The sequence below is a fragment of the Tachyglossus aculeatus genome, chromosome 1, assembly GCF_015852505.1.
Source record: "Tachyglossus aculeatus isolate mTacAcu1 chromosome 1, mTacAcu1.pri, whole genome shotgun sequence".
NCBI classification, from domain to species: Eukaryota; Metazoa; Chordata; class Mammalia; order Monotremata; family Tachyglossidae; genus Tachyglossus; species Tachyglossus aculeatus.
The window spans coordinates 2,535,558-2,557,895 of NC_052066.1; the positions used below are offsets into that span (position 1 = coordinate 2,535,558).

Sequence of the window (22,338 nt, forward strand, 5' to 3'; positions counted from 1 at the left end):
TCCTGCGGGGAACGGGGTGGGGGGCTGGTGGCCCCCCCCAACTCCTCGAGCCGAGGCTGCGGGATCGGGTGCGAGCCCCTGTCCCCTTCCCCGCGGCCCCCAAGGGTCTCTTTTTTCTCTGATAACGATGGCATTTCTTAAGCGCTTACTATGCGCAAAGCGCTGTTCTAAGCGCTGGGGGGGGGGGAGACGAGGTGATCAGGTTGTCCCACGTGGGGCTCCCAGTCTTCATCCCCATTTTACAGGCGAGGGAACAGGCTCAGAGACGCGAAGTGACTTGCCCAGGTCACACAGCAGACAGGTGGCGGAGCCGGGATTCGAACCCATGACCTCGGACTCCAAAGCCCGGGCTCTTTCCGCCGAGCCACGCTGCTTCTCCAGAGGACCTTTTTCTAGTCCTTCTGATGGAGATCGGAAGGGCCCTGAGCGCTGCGGGAGGGAAAGGGGGGTCCCGTCCTGGGACCCCCCGAGGGGTCTCCGAGGGGACCGGAGGCGACGCCGTCGTGGCGGGGGAAAGAGACGCACGCGGCCGAGTCCGTTTTTATTCGCACGTCCGTCGCGCCTCGGGTCCTTCCCCCGGGAATCTCACGGCTTTTCCTGCTCCGGAAATAAAGCAGACGAGCCCTTAAAAATCTCAGTGTCGTCTAAGAGGTGTAAAAACGGGGTGCGTGCCGGGGGGGGGGAGAGGACCGTCCCGTCCGTCCATTAGCGGGCCGGACCCCCCGCGCCGTCCCTCGTGCCGGAAGGACGCCCACCAAAGTCCTCGCTTCGGGCTCGTGTCCGTCTCGGATCCTGAGGCTCGCTCCCGGGCCTACCGCTCGGGAGCGTCGGGGGGGAGAGGAATGGGGAAACTGAGGTAGTCGGGGGGGCCGGGCCGTGCCGAAGGTTGGGGAAACCGATCCGTCGGGGCCTGGGTGTTGTCCTCGGGAAAGGGGGGCTCCGAGGGGAAGCTCCGCTGCTAGGCCGCGACCTCTCGCCCCGCGCCCCGCGCCGGGGATCGGAGCCCAACCGGACGCCGGGACCCGAGCGGGGGCTCCCCGAGGGCAGCCCGGCGGTCGATCGGCACGAGGCCCGCTCGCCGACGACGACGATGCCCGTCGGGGCGGTCGACCTTGGTCCTCCCGGGCCATCGGGACCCTCCCTTCCGCTCAGCGCCACGCGCACAGCAGGAAGCCGGCTAGCGGGGGGAGGAGGTTGGCCACCAGAAGCCGCAGCGTGGCCACCGGGCTGGAGGAGCAGGAGCACAGATCTGGGGAGGAAGACGGAGCGATGAGGCCGGATGAGCTCCTCTTCCGCGCCCCCCCCCCCCGGACCCCTCAGATCAATCAATCAATCAATCCTATTTATTCAGCGCTTACTGTGTGCAGAGCACCGTAAGCTGGCAACATACACAGTCCCTACCCAACAGTGGGCTAATAATAACAATAACAATAATAATAAGCACTTACTATGTGCACAGCACTGTTCTATGCCCTGGGGAGGTTGCATTCATTCATTCATTCATTCATTCATTCAATCGTATTTATTGAGCGCTTACTGTGTGCAGAGCACTGTAAGGTGGCAACATATAGAGAGTCCCTACCCAACAGTGGGCCAATAATAATAATAATGACAATGGCATTTATTAAGCGCTTACTATGTGCACAGCGCTGTTCTACGCGCTGGGGAGGTTGCATTCATTCATTCATTCATTCATTTCATTCATTCATTCATTCAATCGTATTTATTGAGCGCTTACTGTGTGCAGAGCACTGTAAGGTGGCAACATATAGAGACAGTCCCTACCCAACAGTGGGCTAATAATAATAATGATAATGGTATTTATTAAGCGCTTACTACATGCACAGCACTGTTCTATGAGCCGGGGAGGTTGCATTCATTCATTCGTTCATTCATTCAATCGCATTTATTGAGCGCTTACTGTGTGCAGAGCACTGTCAGTTGGCAACATATAGAGACAGTCCCTACCCAACAGTGGGCTAATAATAATAATAATAATGATGGCATTTATTAAGCACTTACTATGTGCACAGCACTGTTCTAAGCGCCGGGGAGGTTGCATTCATTCAATCGTATTTATTGAGCGCTTACTGTGTGCAGAGCACTGGACTAAGCGCTTGGGAAGTACAAGCTGGCAACATACAGAGACGGTCTAGAAGTTGCAAGGTGATCGGGTTGTCAATCAATCAATCGTATTTATTGAGCGCTTACTGTGTGCAGAGCACTGTAAGGTGGCAACATATAGAGACAGTCCCGACCCAACAGTGGGCTAATAATAATAATAATAATAATAATGGCATTTATTAAGCGCTTACTATGTGCACAGCGCTGTTCTAAGCGCCGGGGAGGTTGCATGCATTCATTCATTCATTCAATCGTATTTATTGAGCGCTTACTGTGTGCAGAGCACTGTAAGGTGGCACCATATAGAGACAGTCCTGACCCAACAGTGGGCTAATAATAATAATAATAATAATGGCATTTATTAAGTGCTTACTATGTGCACAGCACTGTTCTAAGCACCGGGGAGGTTGCATTCATTCATTCATTCATTCAATTGTATTTATTGAGCGCTTACTGTGTGCAGAGCACTGTCAGTTGGCAACATAGAGACAGTCCCTACCCAACAGTGGGCTAATAATAATAATAATGGCATTTATTAAGCGCTTACTATGTGCACAGCACTGTTCTACGCCCCGGGGAGGTTGCATTCATTCATTCATTCATTCATTCATTCATTCATTCATTCATTCAATCGTATTTATTGAGCGCTTACTGTGTGCAGAGCACTGGACTAAGCGCTTGGGAAGTACAAGCTGGCAACATACAGAGACGGTCTAGAAGTTGCAAGGTGATCGGGTTGTCAATCAATCAATCGTATTTATTGAGCGCTTACTGTGTGCAGAGCACTGTAAGTTGGCAACATATAGAGACAGTCCCTACCCAACAGTTGGGCCAATAATAATAATAATAATGGCATTTATTAAGCGCTTACTATGTGCACAGCACTGTTCTAAGCGCCGGGGAGGTTGCATTCATTCATTCATTCATTCATTCATTCATTCAATCGTATTTATTGAGCGCTTACTGTGTGCAGAGCACTGGACTAAGCGCTTGGGAAGTACAAGCTGGCAACATATAGAGACGGTCTAGAAGTTGCAAGGTGATCGGGTTGTCAATCAATCCATCGTATTTACTGAGCGCTTACTGTATGCAGAGCACTGTAAGGTGGCAACAAATAGAGACAGTCCCTACCCAACAGTGGGCTAATAATAATAATAATAATGGCATTTATTAAGCGCTTACTATGTGCACGGCACTGTTCTAAGCGCCGGGGAGGTTGCATTCATTCATTCATTCATTCAATCGTATTTATTGAGCGCTTACTGTGTGCAGAGCACTGTAAGGTGGCAACATATAGAGACAGTCCCTACCCAACAGTGGGCTAATAATAATAATAATAATAATATTAATGGCATTTATTAAGCACTTACTATGTGCACGGCACTGTTTTAAGTGCCGGGGAGGTTGCATTCATTCATTCATTCATTCATTCAATCGTATTTACTGAGCGCTTACTGTGTGCAGAGCACTGTAAGGTGGCAACAAATAGAGACAGTCCCTACCCAACAGTGGGCTAATAATAATAATGGCATTTATTAAGCGCTTACTATGTGCACGGCACTGTTCTAAGCACCGGGGAGGTTGCATTCATTCATTCATTCATTCAATCGTATTTATTGAGCGCTTACTGTGTGCAGAGCACTGTAAGGTGGCAACATATAGAGACAGTCCCTACCCAACAGTGGGCTAATAATAATAATAATAATGGCATTTATTAAGCACTTACTATGTGCACGGCACTGTTTTAAGTGCCGGGGAGGTTGCATTCATTCATTCATTCATTCATTAATTCAATCGTATTTACTGAGCGCTTACTGTGTGCAGAGCACTGTAAGGTGGCAATATATAGAGACAGTCCCTACCCAACAGTGGGCTAATAATAATAATAATAATGGCATTTATTAAGCGCTTACTATGTGCACAGCGCTGTTCTACGCGCCAGGGAGGTTGCATTCATTCATTCATTCATTCATTCATTCAATCGTATTTATTGAGCGCTTACTGTGTGCAGAGCACTGTACTAAGCGCTTGGGAAGTCCAAGCTGGCAACATAGAGAGACAGTGTAGAAGTTGCAAGGTGATCGGGTTGTCAATCAATCAATCAATCGTATTTATTGAGCGCTTACTGTGTGCACAGCAGTGTAAGTTGGCAACATATAGAGACAGTCCCTACCCAACAGTGGGCTAATAATAATAATAATAATAATAATAATGGCATTTATTAAGCGCTTACTACGTGCACAGCGCTGTTCTAAGCGCCGGGGAGGTTACAAGGAGATCAGGTTGCCCCACGGGGGGCTCACCGTCTTCATCCCCATTTTACAGATGAGGGAACTGAGGCCCAGAGAAGTGCAGTGACTTGCCCAGAGTCACACAGCTGGCCATTGGCAGAACCGGGATTCGAACCCATGACCCCCGACTCCAAAGCCCGGGGCTCTTTCCACGGAGCCACGCTGCTTCTATTTATTTAGAAGCGCTTACTGTTTGTTGAGCGCTTACTGTGTGCAGAGCACTGTAAGTTGGCAACATATATAGTCCCTACCCAACAGTGGGCTAAGAATAATAATAATAATAATGGCATTTAATATGCGCTTACTATGTGCACAGCACTGTTCTAAGCGCCGGGGAGGTTGCAAGGTGATCGGGTTGTCCCCCGGGGGGCTCCCAGTCTTCATCCCCGTTTTCCAGATGAGGTCACTGAGGCCCAGAGAAGTGAAGTGAGTGGCCCAAAGTCACACAGCTGACAGCCAGTGGAGCCGGTATTTGAACCCATGACCACCACTGTTATTATCTGAGAAAAGTGCTTTGCACATAGTAAGTGCTTAATGAATACCACCATCATTATTATTATTATTGTCATTATTATCTGAGAACAGTGCTTTGCACAGAGCAAGCGCTTAAGAAATGCCATCATTCTTACTACCTGAGAACAGCTTTGCACAGAGTAAGCACTTAATAAATGCCATCGTTATTCTTATTGTCATTATTATCTGAGAACAGTGCTTTGCACAGAGTAAGTGCTTAATAAATGCCATCATCATTATCATTATTATTGTCCTTATTATCTGAGAACAGTGCTTTGCACAGAGTAAGCGCTTAAGAAATGCCATCATTCTTATTACCTGAGAACAGTGCTTGGCACATAGTATGTGCTTAATGAATGCCACCATCATCATTATCATTATTGTCATTATTACCTGAGAACAGTGCTTTGCACAGAGTAAGCGCTTAATAAATGCCATTATTATTATTATTGCCATTATTATCTGAGAACAGTGCTTTGCACAGAGTAAGCGCTTAAGAAATGCCATCATTCTTATTACCTGAGAACAGTGCTTGGCACAGAGTATGCGCTTAATGAACGCCACCATCATCATCATTATTGTCAGTATTATCTGAGAACAGTGCTTTGCACAGAGTAAGCACTTAATAAATGCCATCATCATCATTATTGTCATTATTATCTGAGAACAGTGCTTTGCACAGAGTAAGCGCTCAAGAAATGCCATCATTCTTATTACCTCAGAACAGTCCTTGCACAGAGTAAGCGCTTAATAAATGCCATCATTATTATTATTGTCATTATTATCTGAGAACAGTGCTTTGCACAGAGTAAGCGTTTAATAAATGCCATCATCATTATCATTATTATTGTCACTATTATCTGAGAACAGTGCTTTGCACAGAGTAAGCGCTTAAGAAATGCCATCATTCTTATTACCTGAGAAGCTTGGCACGTAGTAAGTGCTTAATGAATGCCACCATCATCATTATTATTATTACTATTGTCATTATTATCTGAGAACAGTGCTTTGCACAGAGTAAGTGCTCAATAAATGCCATTATTATTATTATTATTATTATTATTGTCACTATTATCTGAGAACAGTGCTTTGCACAGAGTAAGCGCTTAAGAAATGCCATCATTATTATCTGAAAACAGTGCTTTGCACAGAGTAAGCGCTTAATAAATGCCATCATTATTGTTATTGTCATTATTATCTGAGAACAGTGTTTGCACAGAGTAAGCGCTTAATAAATGCCATCATCATTATCATTATTATTGTCATTACTATCTGAGAACAGTGCTTTGCACAGAGTAAGCGCTTAAGAAATGCCATCATTCTTATTACCTGAGAAGCTTGGCACATAGTAAGTGCTTAATGAATGCCACCATCATCATTATTATTATTACTATTGTCATTATTATCTGAGAACAGTGCTTTGCACAGAGTAAGTGCTCAATAAATGCCATTATTATTATTATTATTATTGTCACTATTATCTGAGAACAGTGCTTTGCACAGAGTAAGCGCTTAAGAAATGCCATCATTATTATCTGAGAACAGAGCTTTGCACAGAGTAAGCGCTTCATAAATGCCATCATCATTATTATTGTCATTATTATCTGAGAACAGTGCTTTGCACAGAGTAAGCGCTTAATAAATGCCATCATTCTTATTACCTGAGAACAGTGCTTGGCACATAGTATGTGCTTAATGAATACCACCATCATCATTATTATTATTATTATTATTGTCATTATTATCTGAGGACAGTGCTTTGCACATAGTAAGTGCTTAATAAATGCCATCATCATTATTATTATTATTACTATTATTGTCATTATCTTAGAACAGTGCTTTGCACAGAGTAAGCGCTTAAGAAATGCCATCATTCTTATTACCTGAGAACACTGCTTGGCACATAGTAAGCACTTAATAAATGCCATCATTATTATTATTGTCATTATCATCTGAGAACAGTGCTTTGCACAGAGAAAGCGCTTAATAAATGCCATCATCATCATTATTATTATTGTCATTATTATCTGCGAACAGTGCTTTGCACAGAGTAAGCGCTTAATAAATGCCATCATCATCATCATTATTATTGTCATTATTATCTGAGAACAGTGCTTTGCACAGAGTAAGCGCTTAAGAAATGCCATCATTATTATTATTGTCATTATCATCTGAGAACAGTGCTTTGCACAGAGAAAGCGCTTAATAAATGCCATCATCATCATTATTATTATTGTCATTATTATCTGAGAACAGTGCTTTGCACAGAGTAAGTGCTTAATAAATGCCATCATCATTATTATTATTATTACTATTATTGTCATTATTATCTGAGAACAGTGCTTTGCACAGAGTAAGCGCTTAAGAAATGCCATCATTCTTATTACCTGAGAAGCTTGGCACATAGTAAGTGCTTAATGAATGCCACCATCATCATCATTATTATTATTATTGTCATTATTATCTGAGAACAGTGCTTTGCACAGAGTAAGCACTTAATAAATGCCATCATCATTATCATTATTATTGTCATTATTATCTGAGAACAGTGCTTTGCACAGAGTAAGCGCTTAAGAAATGCCATCATTATTATCTGAGAACAGTGCTTTGCACATAGTAAGCACTTAATAAATGCCATCATTATTATTATTGTCATTATTATCTGAGAACAGTGCTTTGCACAGAGTAAGCGCTTAAGAAATGCCATCATTCTTATTACCTGAGAACAGTGCTTTGCACATAGTAAGCGCTTAAGAAATGCCATCATTATTATTATTGTCATTATTATCTGAGAACAGTGCTTTGCACAGAGTAAGCGCTTAAGAAACGCCATCATCATCATCATCATTATCATTATTATTGTCATTATTATCTGAGAACAGTGCTTTGCACAGAGTAAGCGCTTAAGAAATGCCATCATTCTTATTACCTGAGAACAGTGCTTGGCACATAGTAAGCGCTTAATGAATGCCCCCATCATCATTATGATTATTATTATTGTCATTATTATCTGAGAACAGTGCTTTGCACAGAGTAAGCACTTAATAAATGCCATCATCATTATCATTGTTCTTGTCATTATTATCTGAGAACAGTGCTTTGCACAGAGTAAGCGCTTAAGAAACGCCATCATTCTTATTACCTGAGAACAATGCTTGGCACATAGTAAGCGCTTAATGAATGCCACCATCATCATTATGATTATTATTATTGTCATTATTATCTAAGAACAGTGCTTTGCACAGAGTGAGTGCTTAAGAAGTGCCATCATTCTTATTACCTGAGAAGCTTGGCACATAGTAAGTGCTTAATGAATGCCACCATCATCATCATTATTATTATTATTGTCATTATTATCTGAGAACAGTGCTCTGCACAGAGTAAGCGCTTAATAAATGCCATCATCATTATCATTATTATTGTCATTATTATCTGAGAACAGTGCTTTGCCCAGAGTAAGCGCTTAAGAAATGCCATCATCATTATCTGAGAACAGTGCTTTGCACATAGTAAGCACTTAATAAATGCCATCATTATTATTATTGTCATTATTATCTGAGAACAGTGCTTTGCACAGAGTAAGCGCTTAAGAAATGCCATCATTCTTATTACCTGAGAACAGTGCTTTGCACATAGTAAGCGCTTAAGAAATGCCATCATTATTATTATTGTCATTATTATCTGAGAACAGTGCTTTGCACAGAGTAAGCGCTTAAGAAACGCCATCATCATCATCATCATTATCATTATTATTGTCATTATTATCTGAGAACAGTGCTTTGCACAGAGTAAGCGCTTAAGAAATGCCATCATTCTTATTACCTGAGAACAGTGCTTGGCACATAGTAAGCGCTTAATGAATGCCACCATCATCATTATGATTATTATTATTGTCATTATTATCTGAGAACAGTGCTTTGCACAGAGTAAGCACTTAATAAATGCCATCATCATTATCATTGTTCTTGTCATTATTATCTGAGAACAGTGCTTTGCACAGAGTAAGCGCTTAAGAAACGCCATCATTCTTATTACCTGAGAACAATGCTTGGCACATAGTAAGCGCTTAATGAATGCCACCATCATCATTATGATTATTATTATTGTCATTATTATCTAAGAACAGTGCTTTGCACAGAGTGAGTGCTTAAGAAGTGCCATCATTCTTATTACCTGAGAAGCTTGGCACAGAGTAAGTGCTTAATGAATGCCACCATCATCATCATTATTATTATTATTGTCATTATTATCTGAGAACAGTGCTCTGCACAGAGTAAGCGCTTAATAAATGCCATCATCATTATCATTATTATTGTCATTATTATCTGAGAACAGTGCTCTGCACAGAGTAAGCGCTTAATAAATGCCATCATCATTATCATTATTATTGTCATTATTATCTGAGAACAGTGCTTTGCCCAGAGTAAGCGCTTAAGAAATGCCATCATCATTATCTGAGAACAGTGCTTTGCACATAGTAAGCACTTACTAAATGCCATCATTATTATTATTGTCATTATTATCTGAGAACAGTGCTTTGCACAGAGTAAGCGCTTAAGAAATGCCATCATTCTTATTACCTGAGAACAGTGCTTTGCACATAGTAAGCGCTTAAGAAATGCCATCATTATTATTATTGTCATTATTATTATTATTATTATTATTATTATTATTATTATCATTATTGTCACGGCTCTCGGCGACGACCCTCCCGCGTCCCCCCGGCCCGATGCCACTCACCCAACGGGGAGGTCCGGGTGAAATTGATGAGGGGCGAGGGGTCCCGCTCCGGTGGGCAGCGGTCGCAGAAGTCCTGGCAGGACGGGCACAGCAGGCTGCCACCGTGGACCCATCCGTCGGCCTGGGCGCTGACCGGCAGGACCTGCCCGGCCCGGCTGCAGGGGTAAACTGAGTCCTGGACCCAGACGTCCAAGCCGCTGGGGGAGCAGGTCACCTGGTGAAGGAAGGCAGCCAGAACCCTGATGCCCCAGAGATGCCCGCGCCCCGGCCACCGGCCTTCCCTCCTGGGCTGGTCCTCTGTGCCCACAGCACCTGTTCATTCATTCATTCATTCAATCAATCAATCAATCAATCGTATTTATTGAGCGCTTACTGCGTGCAGAGCACTGGACTAAGCGCTTGGGAAGTCCAAGTTGGCAACATCTAAAGACGGTCCCTACCTGACGGCGGGCTCACAGTCTAGAAGGGGGAGACGGACGACGGAACCAAACATATTCACCAAATCAATTAAACAGAATGAAAATGTGCAAATAAAATAAATAAAAGTAAATATTCATTCAATCGGATTTACTGAGCGCTTACTGTGTGCACAGCACTGGACTAAGCGCTTGGGAAGTCCAAGTTGGCAACATCTAGAGACGGTCCCTACCCAACGGTGGGCTCACAGTCTAGAAGGGGGAGACGGACAACGAAACAAAACGTATTCACCAAATCAAATAGAATAAAAATGTGCAAATAAAATAAATAAAAATAAATATTCATTCATTCAGTTGGATTTACTGAGCGCTTACTGTGTGCAGAGCACTGGACTAAGTGCTTGGGAAGTACAAGTTGGCAACGTATAGAGACGGTCCCTACCCAACAGTGGGCTCACAGTCTAGAAGGGGGAGACAGACGACAAAACATATTCACCACATAAAATAAAAAGAATAAATATGTACAAATAAAATAAAGAAAAATATTCATTCATTCATTCAATCGTATTTACAGAGAGCTCACTGCGTGCAGAGCACTGTACTAAGTGCTTGGGAAGTCCAAGTTGGCAACATGTAGAGACAGTCCCTACCCAACAGTGGGCTCACAGGCTAGAAGGTGGAGACGGACGACAAAACAAAACATATTCACCAAATAAAATAGAATAAATATGTACAAATGAAATAATTAAAAATATTCATTCATTCATTCATTCAATCGTATTTACTGAGCGTTTACTGTGTGCAGAGCACTGGACTAAGCGCTTGGGGAGTCCAAGTTGGCAACATCTAGAGACGGTCCCGACCCAACGGCGGGCTCACAGTCTAGAAAGGGGAGATGGATGACAGAACCAAACATATAAACAAAATAAAATGAATAGAATAAATATGTACAAATAAAATAGAGTAATAAATACGTGCAAACTTATATCCATCTATACAGGTGCTGTGGGGAAGGGAAGGAGGTAAGATGGGGGGAAGGAGAGGGGGATGAGGGGGAGGGGAAGGAAGGGGCTCAGTGTGGGAAGGCCTCCTGGAGGAGGTGAGCGCTCAGTAGGGCCTTGAAGGGAGGAAGAGAGCCAGCTTGGCAGATGTGCGGAGGGACCTGTATATATGTATATATGTTTGTATGTATTTATTACTCTATTTATTTATTTATTTTATTTGGACATATTTAGTCTATTCATTTTATTTTGTTAATATGTTTGGTTTTGTTCTCTGTCTCCCCCTTCTAGACTGTGAGCCCGCTGTTGGGTAGGGACTGTCTCCATATGTTGCCGACTTGGACTTCCCAAGCGCTTAGAACAGTGCTCTGCACACGGTAAGCGCTCAATAAATACAATTGAATGAATGAATGAATGAGTCCCCCCCTTCTAGACTGTGAGCCCGCTGTTGGGTAGGGACCGTCTCTAGACGTTGCCAACTTGGACTTCCCAAGCGCTTAGTCCAGTGCTCTGCACACAGTAAGCGCTCAGTAAATACAATTGAATGAATGAAGGAATGAATGAGTCCCCCCCTTCTGGACTGTGAGCCCGCTGTTGGGTAGGGACCGTCTCTAGACGTTGCCAACTTGGACTTCCCAAGCGCTTAGTCCAGTGCTCTGCACACAGGAAGCGCTCAATAAATACGATTGAATGAATGAATGAATGAATGAGTCCCCCCCTTCTAGACTGTGAGCCCGCTGTTGGGTAGGGACTGTCTCTATAAATTGCCAACTTGGACTTCCCAAGCGCTTAGTCCAGTGCTCTGCACACAGTAAGCGCTCAATAAATACGATTGAATGAATGAATGAATGAATGAATGAGTCCCCCCTTCTAGACTGTGAACCCGCTGTCGGGTAGGGACCGCCTCTATATGTTGCCAACTTGGACTTCCCAAGCGCTTAGTCCAGTGCTCTGCACACAGTAAGCGCTCAATAAATACGATTGAATGAATGAATGAATTTATTACTCTATTTTACTCGTCCATATTGACTATTCTATCTATTTTGTTAATGATGGGCATCTAGCTTTATTTCTATTTATTCCGATGACTTAACACCTGTCCACATGTTCGGTTTTGTTCTCTCTCTCCCCGTTCTAGACTGTGAGCCCGCTGTTGGGTAGGGACCGTCTCTAGATGTTGCCGACTTGGACTTCCCAAGTGCTTAGTACAGTGCTCTGCACACAGTAAGCGCTCAATAAATACGATTGAATGAATGAATGAGTCCCCCCGTTTCTAGACTGTGAGCCCACTGTTGGGTAGGGACTGATATGTTGCCAACTTGGACTTCCCAAGAGCTTAGTCCAGTGCTCTGCACACGGTAAGCGCTCAATAAATACGATTGAATGAATGAATGAATGAATGAATAAATGAATGAGTCCCCCCCTTCTAGACTGTGAGCCCACTGTCGGGTAGGGACCATCTCTAGATGTTGCCAACTTGGACTTCCCAAGCGCTTAGTCCAGTGCTCTGCACACAGTAAGCGCTCAATAAATGTGATTGAATGAATGAAGGAATGAATGAATGAGTCCCCGGCCCGGCATCCCGAGTGGGCGGACCAGGCCGCTCCTTCCCCTGGGATGGGACGGACCCCCGACCCGAAGGGTGACCTCTTCTCCAACTCTTCTCCCATTCCCTTCTGCCTCGCCCCGACTCGCTCCCAGGAGAAGCAGCGTGGGAAAGAGCCCGGGCTTTGGAGTCAGAGGTCATGGGTTCAAATCCCGGCTCTGCCAATCGCCAGCTGGGTGACTTTGGGCGAGTCACTTCACTCCTCTGGGCCTCAGTTCCCTCATCTGTCAAATGGGGATGAAGACCATGAGCCCCCTGAGGGACAACCTGATCACCTTGTAACCCCCCCAGCGCTTAGAACAGTGCTTTGCACATAGTAAGTGCTTAACAAATGCCATCATTATTATTATTGTCACTTCATCTCTCTGGGCCTCAGTGACCTCATCTGTAAAATGGGGATGAAGACCGTGAGCCCCCCGTGGGACACCCAGATCACCTTGTAACCTCCTCAGCGCTTAGAACAGTGCTTTGCACAGAGTAAGCGCTTAATAAATGCCATCATCATTAGTATTATTATTAAGTCACTTCACCTCTCTGGGCCTCAGTGACCTCATCTGTAAAACGGGGATGAAGACCGTGAGCCCCCCGTGGGACAACCTGATCACCTTGTAACCTCCCCAGCACGTAGGACAGTGCTTTGCACAGAGTAAGCGCTTAATAAATGCCATCATTATTATCATTATTAAGTCACTTCACCTCTCTGGGCCTCAGTGACCTCATCTGTAAAACGGGGATGAAGACCGTGAGCCCCCCGTGGGACAACCTGATCACCTTGTAACCTCCCCAGCACATAGGACAGTGCTTTGCACAGAGTAAGCGCTTAATAAATGCCATCATCATTATTATTATTATTAAGTCACTTCACCTCTCTGGGCCTCAGTGACCTCATCTGTAAAACGGGGATGAAGACCGTGAGCCCCCCGTGGGACAACCTGATCACCTTGTAACCTCCCCAGCGCGTAGGACAGTGCTTTGCACAGAGTAAGCGCTTAATAAATGCCACCATTATTATTATTAAGTCACTTCACCTCTCTGGGCCTCAGTGACCTCATCTGCAAAATGGGGATGAAGACCGTGAGCCCCCTGAGGGACAACCTGATCACCTCGTAACCTCCCCAGTGCTTAGAACAGTGCTTTGCACATAGTAAGTGCTTAATAAATGCCATTATTATTATTATTTATCAATCAATCAATCGTATTTATTGAGCGCTTACTGTGTGCAGAGCACTGTACTAAGCGCTTGGGGAGTACAAGTTGGCAACATATATTTAGCTTTAATTCTATTTGTTCTGACCACCTGACACCTGTCCATATGTTTTGCTTTGTTGTCTGTCTCCCACTTCTAGACTGTGAGCCCGCTGTTGGATAGGGACCGTCTCTAGATGTTCCCAACTTGTACTTCCCAAGCGCTTAGTACAGTGCTCTACACACAGAAAGCGCTCAATAAATACGATTCAATGAATGAATGAATGAATGACTATCATTCTATTTACATAGCTATAATTCCATTTCTTCGGATGGTAGGGAAGCAGCGTGGCTCAGTGGAAAGAGCCCGGGCTTTGGAGTCAGAGGTCATGGGTTCAAATCCCGACTCCGTCAATTGTCAGCTGTGTGACTTTGGGCAAGTCACTTCACTTCTCTGGGCCTCAGTTCCCTCCTCTGTAAAATGGGGAGGAAGACTGTGAGCCCCCCGTGGGGCAACCTGATCACCTTCAGCGCTTAGAACAGCGCTTTGCACATAGTAAGCGCTTAATAAATGCCATTATCATTATTATTATTATTATTATTGACACCCATCTACTTGTTTTGTTTTTTTGTCTGTATCCCCCTTCTAGACCGTGAGCCCGTTGTTGGGTAGGGACCGTCTCTAGATGTTGCCGATTTGGACTTCCCAAGCGCTTAGTCCAGTGCTCTGCACACAGTAAGCGCTCAATAAATATGACTGAATGAACGAATCCCCCCCTTTTTTTTGTTTTTAACAGACGAGGGAACTGAGGCCCAGAGAATAATAATAATAATTCTGTTGGTATTTGTTTTTTTTGGTATTTGTTCAGCGCTTACTATGTGCAGAGCACTGTTCTAAGCGCTGGGGAGGTTACAAGGTGATCAGGTTGTCCCACTGGGGGGGGGGCTCACTGTTTTAATCCCCATTTTCCAGATGAGGGAACTGAGGCCCAGAGAAGTGAAGTGACCTGCCCAAAGTCACCCAGCTGACAGGTGGCGGAGCCGCGATTTGAACCCGTGACCTCTGACTCCAAAGCCCGGGCTCTTTCCACTGAGCCACGCGGCTTCTCCTTACTATGTGCAAAGCACTGTTCTAAGCGCTGGGGAGGTTACAAGGAGATCAGGTTGTCCCACGGGGGGCTCCCAGTCTTCACCCCCATTTTCCAGATAATAATAATAATAATAATAATAATGATAATAATAATAATAATAATGGCATTTATTAAGCGCTTACTATGTGCCCAGCACTGTTCTAAGCGCTGGGGAGGTTACAAGGAGATCAGGTTGTCCCCTGTGGGGCTCGCAGTCTTCACCCCCATTTTCCAGATAATGATAATAATAATAATAATAATAATAATAATAATAATAATAATAATAATGGCATTTATTAAGCGCTTACTATGTGCCCAGCACTGTTCTAAGCGCTGGGGAGGTTACAAGGCGATCAGGTTGTCCCACGGGGGGCTCACAGTCTTCACCCCCATTTTCCAGATAATAATAATAATAATAATGGCATTTATTAAGCGCTTACTATGTGCCCAGCACTGTTCTAAGCGCTGGGGAGGTTACAAGGTGATCAGGTTGTCCCACGGGGGGGGGGGGCTCACAGTCTTCACCCCCATTTTCCAGATAATAATAATAATGATGATGGCATTTATTAAGCGCTTACTATGTGCCCAGCACTGTTCTAAGCGCTGGGGAGGTTACAAGGAGATCAGGTTGTCCCACGGGGGGCTCACAGTCTTCACCCCCATTTTCCAGATAATAATAATAATAATAATTATGGCATTTATTAAGCGCTTACTATGTGCTCAGCACTGTTCTAAGCGCTGGGGAGGTTACAAGGAGATCAGGTTGTCCCATGGGGGGGGCTCCCAGTCTTCACCCCCATTTTCCAGATAATAATAATAATAATGATGGCATTTATCAAGCACTTACTATGTGCAAAGCACTGTTCTAAGCGCTGGGGAGGTTACAAGGAGATAAGGTTGTCCCACGGGGGGCTCACAGTCTTCATCCCCATTTTCCAGATGAGGTCACTGAGGCCCAGAGAAGCGAAGTCACACAGCCGACAAGTGTGGCTCAGTGGAAAAGAGCCCGGGCTTTGGAGTCAGAGGTCATGGGTTCAAATCCCGTCTCCACCACTTGTCAACTGTGTGGCTTTGGGCAGGTCACTTCGCTTCTCCGGGCCTCAGTTCCCTCATCTGTCAAATGGGGATGCAGACTATGAGCCCCCACGTGGGACCACCTGATCACCTTGTAAATTCCCCAGCGCTTAGACCAGTGCTCTGCACATAGTAAGTGCTTAATAAATGCCATTTAAAAGAAAAAAAGAAGAGGCGGGGCTGGGATTCGAACCTGGGTCCTGGAGAGTCCCGGACCACTGGGCGGGGGAGAGGGGGTCACACAGCTGACAAGTGTGGCTCAGTGGAAAAAGCCCGGGCTTTGGAGTCAGAGGTCACGGGTTCAAATCCCGGCTCCACCACTTGTCAACTGCGTGACTCTGGGCGAGTCACGTCGCTTCTCCGGGCCTCAGTTCCCTCATCTGTCAAATGGGGATGGAGACTGTGATCCCCCGCGTGGGACCACCTGATCACCTTGTAACCTCCCCAGCGCTTAGAACAGTGCTCTGCACATAGTAAGTGCTTAATAAATGCCATTAAAAAAAAAATAGTGGCGGGGCCAGGATTCGAACCCGGGTCCTGGTGAGTCCCGGAACACTGGGCGGGGGGGGGGGGGGGGGGGGGGGGTCACACAGCTGACAAGTGTGGCTCAGTGGAAAAGAGCCCGGGCTTTGGAGTCATGGGTTCAAATCCTGGCTCCGCCACTTGTCAACTGTGTGACTTTGGGCAAGTCACTTCACTTCTCCGGGCCTCAGTTCCCTCATCTGTCAAATGGGGATGGAGACTGTGAGCCCCCGCGTGGGACAACCTGATCACCTTGTAAATCCCCCAGCGCTTAGAACAGTGCTGTGGCGGGGCCGGGATTCGAACCCGGGTCCCGGTGAGTCCTGGACCCCTGGACGGGGTGGGGGGCTGCCTCGACTTACCTGGTAGCAGCCGCTGCCCCAGTCGGGATAACTGAGGCTCTGCTCGCAGCGCTCCATGACGAAGGGACTCTCCTGGAGCAGGCAGGCCGAGTGCGGCCCGTACTTCTCCACGCCCAAGTTCTTGGCCGGCTCTGGAGGAGGGGACGGGATGGGAGAGCACAGTAATAATAATAATAATAATAATAATAATAATAATGATAATGATAATAATAATAATAACAGCATTTATTAAGCGCTTACTATGTGCAAAGCACTGTTCTAAGCGCTGGGGAGGTTACAAGGTGATGAGGTTGGCCCACGGGGGGCTCACAGTCTTCATCCCCTTTTAATAATAATAATAATGATAATGATGATAATGATAATAATAATAATAATAATAATAATAATGGCATTTGTTAAGCGCTTACTATGTGCAAAGCACTGTTCTAAGCGCTGGGGAGGTTCCAAGGTGATGAGGTTGGCCCACGGAGGGCTCACAGTCTTCATCCCCTTTTAATAATAATAATAATGATAATGATAATAATAATAATTATTATAATAATAATAATGGTATTTGTTAAGCGCTTACTATGTGCAAAGCACTGTTCTAAGCGCTGGGGAGGTTACAGGGTGATGAGGTTGTCCCACGGGGGGCTCACAGTCTTCATCCCCTTTTATTAATAATAATAATAATAATGGTATTTGTTAAGCGCTTACTATGTGCAAAGCACTGTTCTAAGTACTGGGGAGGTTACAAGGTGATGAGATTGTCCCACGGAGGGCTCACAGTCTTCATCCCCTTTTAATAATAATAATAATGGTATTTGTTAAGCGCTTACTATGTGCAAAGCACTGTTCTAAGCGCTGGGGAGGTTACAAGGTGATGAGGTTGTCCCACGGAGGGCTCACAGTCTTCATCCCCTTTTAATAATAATAATAATAATAATGGTATTTGTTAAGCGCTTACTATGTGCAAAGCACTGTTCTAAGCGCTGGGGAGGTTACAAGGTGATCAGGGTGTCCCACGGGGGGCTCACAGTTTTAATCCCCATTTTACAGATGAGGGAACTGAGGCACAGAGAAGTGAAGGGACTTGCCCAAAGTCACACAGCTGACAGTTGGTGGAGACAGGATTTGAACCCATGACCTCTGACTCCAAAGCCCGGGCTCTTTCCACTGAGCCACACTGCTTCTTTTAGACTGTGAGCCCACTGTTGGGTCGGGACCGTCTCTCTATGTTGCCAACTTGGACTTCCCAAGCGCTTAGTCCAGTGCTCTGCACACAGGAAGCGCTCAATAAATACGATTGGTTGATTGATTGATTAATCCCCATTTTCCAGATGAGGGAACTGAGGCGCAGAGAAGTGAAGTGAGTTGCCCAAAGTCACACAGCTGGCAATTGGCAGAGCCGGCATTTGAACCCATGACCTCGGACTCCAAAGCCTGGGCTCTTTCCACTGAGCCACGCTGCTTCCAATAATACTGACATTTTTACTAAGCACTTACTATAATATTAATAATAATAATAATAATAATGATGGCATTTGTTAAGCGCTTACTATGTGCAAAGCACTGTTCTGAGAGCTGTGGGGGGGATGCAAGGTGATCAGGTTGTCCCACGGGGGGCTCACGGCCTTCATCCCCATTTTCCAGATGAGGGAACTGAGGCCCAGAGAAGCGAAGTGACTTGCCCAAAGTCACACAGCTGGCAATTGGCAGAGGCAGGATTTGAACCCATGACCTCTGACTCCAAAGCCCGGGCTCTTTCCACTGAGCCACGCTGCTTCCAATAATAATCAATCAATCAATCAATTGATTAGAGAAGCAGCGTGGCTCAGTGGAAAAGAGCCCGGGCTTTGGAGTCAGAGGTCATGGGTTCAAATCCCAACTCCACCACGTCTGCTGTGTGACCTTGGGCAAGTCACTTACCTTCTCTGAGCCTCAGTTCCCTCATCTGTAAAATGGGGATTAAGACTGTGAGCCCCACGTGGGACAACTTGATCACCTTGTATCCCCCAGCGCTTAGAATAGAGCTCTGCACATAGTAAGCGCTTAATAAATGCCATCATTATTATAAATTGTATTTATTGAGCGCTTACTGCGTGCAGAGCACTGTACTAAGCGCTTGGGAAGTACAAGTTGGCAACATAGAGAGACAGTCCCTACCCAACAGAGGGCTTTTTACTAAGTGCTTACAATAATAATAATAATAATAATAATAATAATGGCATTTGTTAAGCGCTTACTATGTGCAAAGCACTGTTCTAAGCGCTGGGGAGGTTACAAGGTGTTCAGGTTGTCCCACGGGGGGCTCACAGTTTTAATCCCCATTTTCCAGATGAGGGAACTGAGGCCCAGAGAAGTGAAGTGACTTGCCCAAAGTCACACAGCTGACAGTTGGCGGAGGCAGGATTTGAACCCATGACCTCTGACTCCAAAGCCCGGGCTCTTTCCACCGAGCCACGCTGCTTCTTTTAGACTGAGAGCGCACCGTTGGGTAGGGACCGTCTCTCTATGTTCTCTCACACTCTATGGGGATGAAGAGTGTGAGCCCCCCGTGGGACAACCTGATCACGTTAACTTCTCTGGGCCTCAGCTGCCTCATCTGTAAAATGGGGATGAAGACTGTGAGCCCCCCGTGGGACAACCTGATCACGTTAACTTCTCTGGGCCTCAGTTGCCTCATCTGTAAAATGGGGATGAAGACTGTAGGCCCCACATGGGACAACCTGATGACGTTAACTTCTCTGGGCCTCAGTTGCCTCATCTGTAAAATGGGGATGAAGACTGTGAGCGCCCCCCGGAACAACCTGATCAGGTTTTAACTTCTCTGGGCCTCAGTTGCCTCATCTGTAAAATGGGGATGAAGACTGTGAGCCCCCCCAAGGGACAACCTGATCATGTTAACTTCTCTGGGCCTCAGTTCCCTCATCTGTAAAATGGGGATGAAGACTGTGAGCCCCCCCGGGGACAACCTGATCACGTTTTAACTTCTCTGGGCCTCAGCTGCCTCATCTGTAAAATGGGGATGAAGACTGTAGGCCCCACGTGGGACAACCTGATCACGTTAACTTCTCTGGGCCTCAGTTGCCTCATCTGTAAAATGGGGATGAAGACTGTGAGCCCCCTGTGGGACAACCTGATCACGTTAACTTCTCTGGGCCTCAGCTGCCTCATCTGGAAAATGGGGATGAAGACTGTAGGCCCCACATGGGACAACCTGATCACGTTAACTTCTCTGGGCCTCAGTTGCCTCATCTGTAAAATGGGGATGAAGAGTGTGAGCCCCCCACGTGGGACAACCTGATCACGTTAACTTCTCTGGGCCTCAGTTGCCTCATCTGTAAAATGGGGATGAAGACTGTGAGCCCCCCGTGGGACAACCTGATCACGTTAACTTCTCTGGGCCTCAGTTGCCTCATCTGTAAAATGGGGATGAAGACTGTAGGCCCCACATGGGACAACCTGATCACGTTAACTTCTCTGGGCCTCAGTTGCCTCATCTGTAAAATGGGGATGAAGACTGTGAGCCCCCAGGTGGGACAACGCGATTACCTTGGAACCTCCCCAACGCTTAGAACAGTGCTTTGCACAGAGTAAGCGCTTAATAAATGCCATCATCATTATTATTATCCCCTTGTAACCTCCCCAGCGCTCAGCACAGTGCCTGGCACACAGGAAGCGCTTCACAGATCCCATTATTATCATCCGGCTCAGTGGAAAGAGCCCGGGCTTTGGCGTCAGAGGTCACGGGTTCAAATCCCAGCTCCGCCACTTGTCCGCTGTGCGACTTGGGGCAAGTCACTTCACTTCTCTGGGCCTCAGTTCCCTCATCTGTAAAATGGGGATGAAGACTGTGAGCCCCCCGTGGGCCAACCTGATCACCTTGTATCCTCCCCAGCGCTCAGTACAGTGCCTGGCACACAGGAAGCGCTTCACAGATACCATTATTATCATCTGGCTCAGTGGAAAGAGCCCGGGCTTTGGAGTCAGAGGTCACGGGTTCAAATCCTGGCTCCGCCACTTGTCCGCTGTGCGACTTGGGGCAAGTCACTTCACTTCTCTGGGCCTCAGTTCCCTCATCTGTAAAATGGGGATGAAGACTGTGAGCCCCCCCGGTGGGACAACCTGATCACCTTGTAACCTCCCCAGCGCTCAGTACAGTGCCTGGCACACAGGAAGCGCTTCACAGATACTATTATTATCATCTGGCTCAGTGGAAAGAGCCCGGGCTTTGGAGTCAGAGGTCATGGGTTCAAATCCCGGCTCCGCCTCTTGTCAGCTGTGTGACTCTGGGCAAGTCACCTCACTGGGCCTCAGTTTCCTCATCTGTAAAATGGGGATGAAGACTGTGAGCCCCCAGGTGGGACAACCTGATCACCTTGTAACCTCCCCAGCGCTCAGTACAGTGCCTGGCACACAGGAAGCGCTTCACAGATACTATTATTATCATCTGGCTCAGTGGAAAGAGCCCGGGCTTTGGAGTCAGAGGTCATGGGTTCAAATCCCGGCTCCGCCACTTGTCAGCTGGGTGACTTTGGGCAAGTCACTTCACTTCTCTGGGCCTCAGTTCCCTCATCTGGAAAATGGGGATTAAAACTGTGAGCTCCACGTGGGTCAATCTGATCACCTTGTATCCTCCCCAGCGCTTAGAACAGTGCTTTGCACATAGTAAGCACTTAATAAATGCCATCATTATTATTATCCCCAGTGCTTAGAACAGTGCTTGGCACATAGTAAGCACTTAATAAATGCCATTATTATAAAAAGAGCTGCAGAGAAGCAGCGTGGCTCAGTGGAAAGAGCACAGGCTTGGGAGTCGGAGGTCATGGGTTCAAATCCAGGCTCCGCCAACTGTCAGCTGTGTGACTTTGGGCAGGTCACTTCACTTCTCTGGGCTCAGTTCCCTCATCTATAAAATGGGGATGAAGACTATGAGCCCCCAGGTGGGACAACCTGATCACCTTGTAACCTCCCCAGCGCTCAGTACAGCGCCTGGCACACAGGAAGTGCTTCACAGATACCATTATTATTATCTGACTCAGTGGAAAGAGCCCGGGCTTTGGAGTCAGAGATCACGGGTTCAAATCCCGGCTCTGCCACTTGTCAGCTGTGTGACTTTGGGCAAGTCACCTCACTGGGCCTCAGTTTCCTCATCTGTAAAATGGGGATGAAGACTGTGAGCCCCCCGGTGGGGCAACCTGATCACCTTGTAACCGCCCCAGCGCTCAGTACAGTGCCTGGCACATAGGAAGCGCTTCACAAATACCATTATTATCATCTGGCTCAGTGGAAAGAGCCTGGGCTTTGGCCCACTGTTGGGTCGGGACCGTCTCTATATGTTGCCAACTTGTCCTTCCCAAGCGCTTAGTACAGTGCTCTGCACACAGTAAGC

General features: G+C 46.1%; 1 protein-coding gene across 1 annotated transcript in view; it reads right to left on the reverse strand.

Annotated features, from left to right (window-relative positions):
• Window positions 1–1,048: 1,048 nt before the first annotated feature.
• The window catches only part of LMLN (leishmanolysin like peptidase), an 89,168-nt gene continuing 67,878 nt past the window's right edge, over window positions 1,049–22,338 (reverse strand). Inside the window, exons 15-17 of the mRNA XM_038743586.1 lie at window positions 16,965–17,095; window positions 9,669–9,882; window positions 1,049–1,249 (exon numbers count right to left, since the gene is read on the reverse strand). Coding sequence (XP_038599514.1) covers window positions 1,149–1,249; window positions 9,669–9,882; window positions 16,965–17,095 — 446 coding nt within the window. The 3' untranslated portion in view covers window positions 1,049–1,148. The remainder of the gene's footprint in view (window positions 1,250–9,668; window positions 9,883–16,964; window positions 17,096–22,338) is intronic.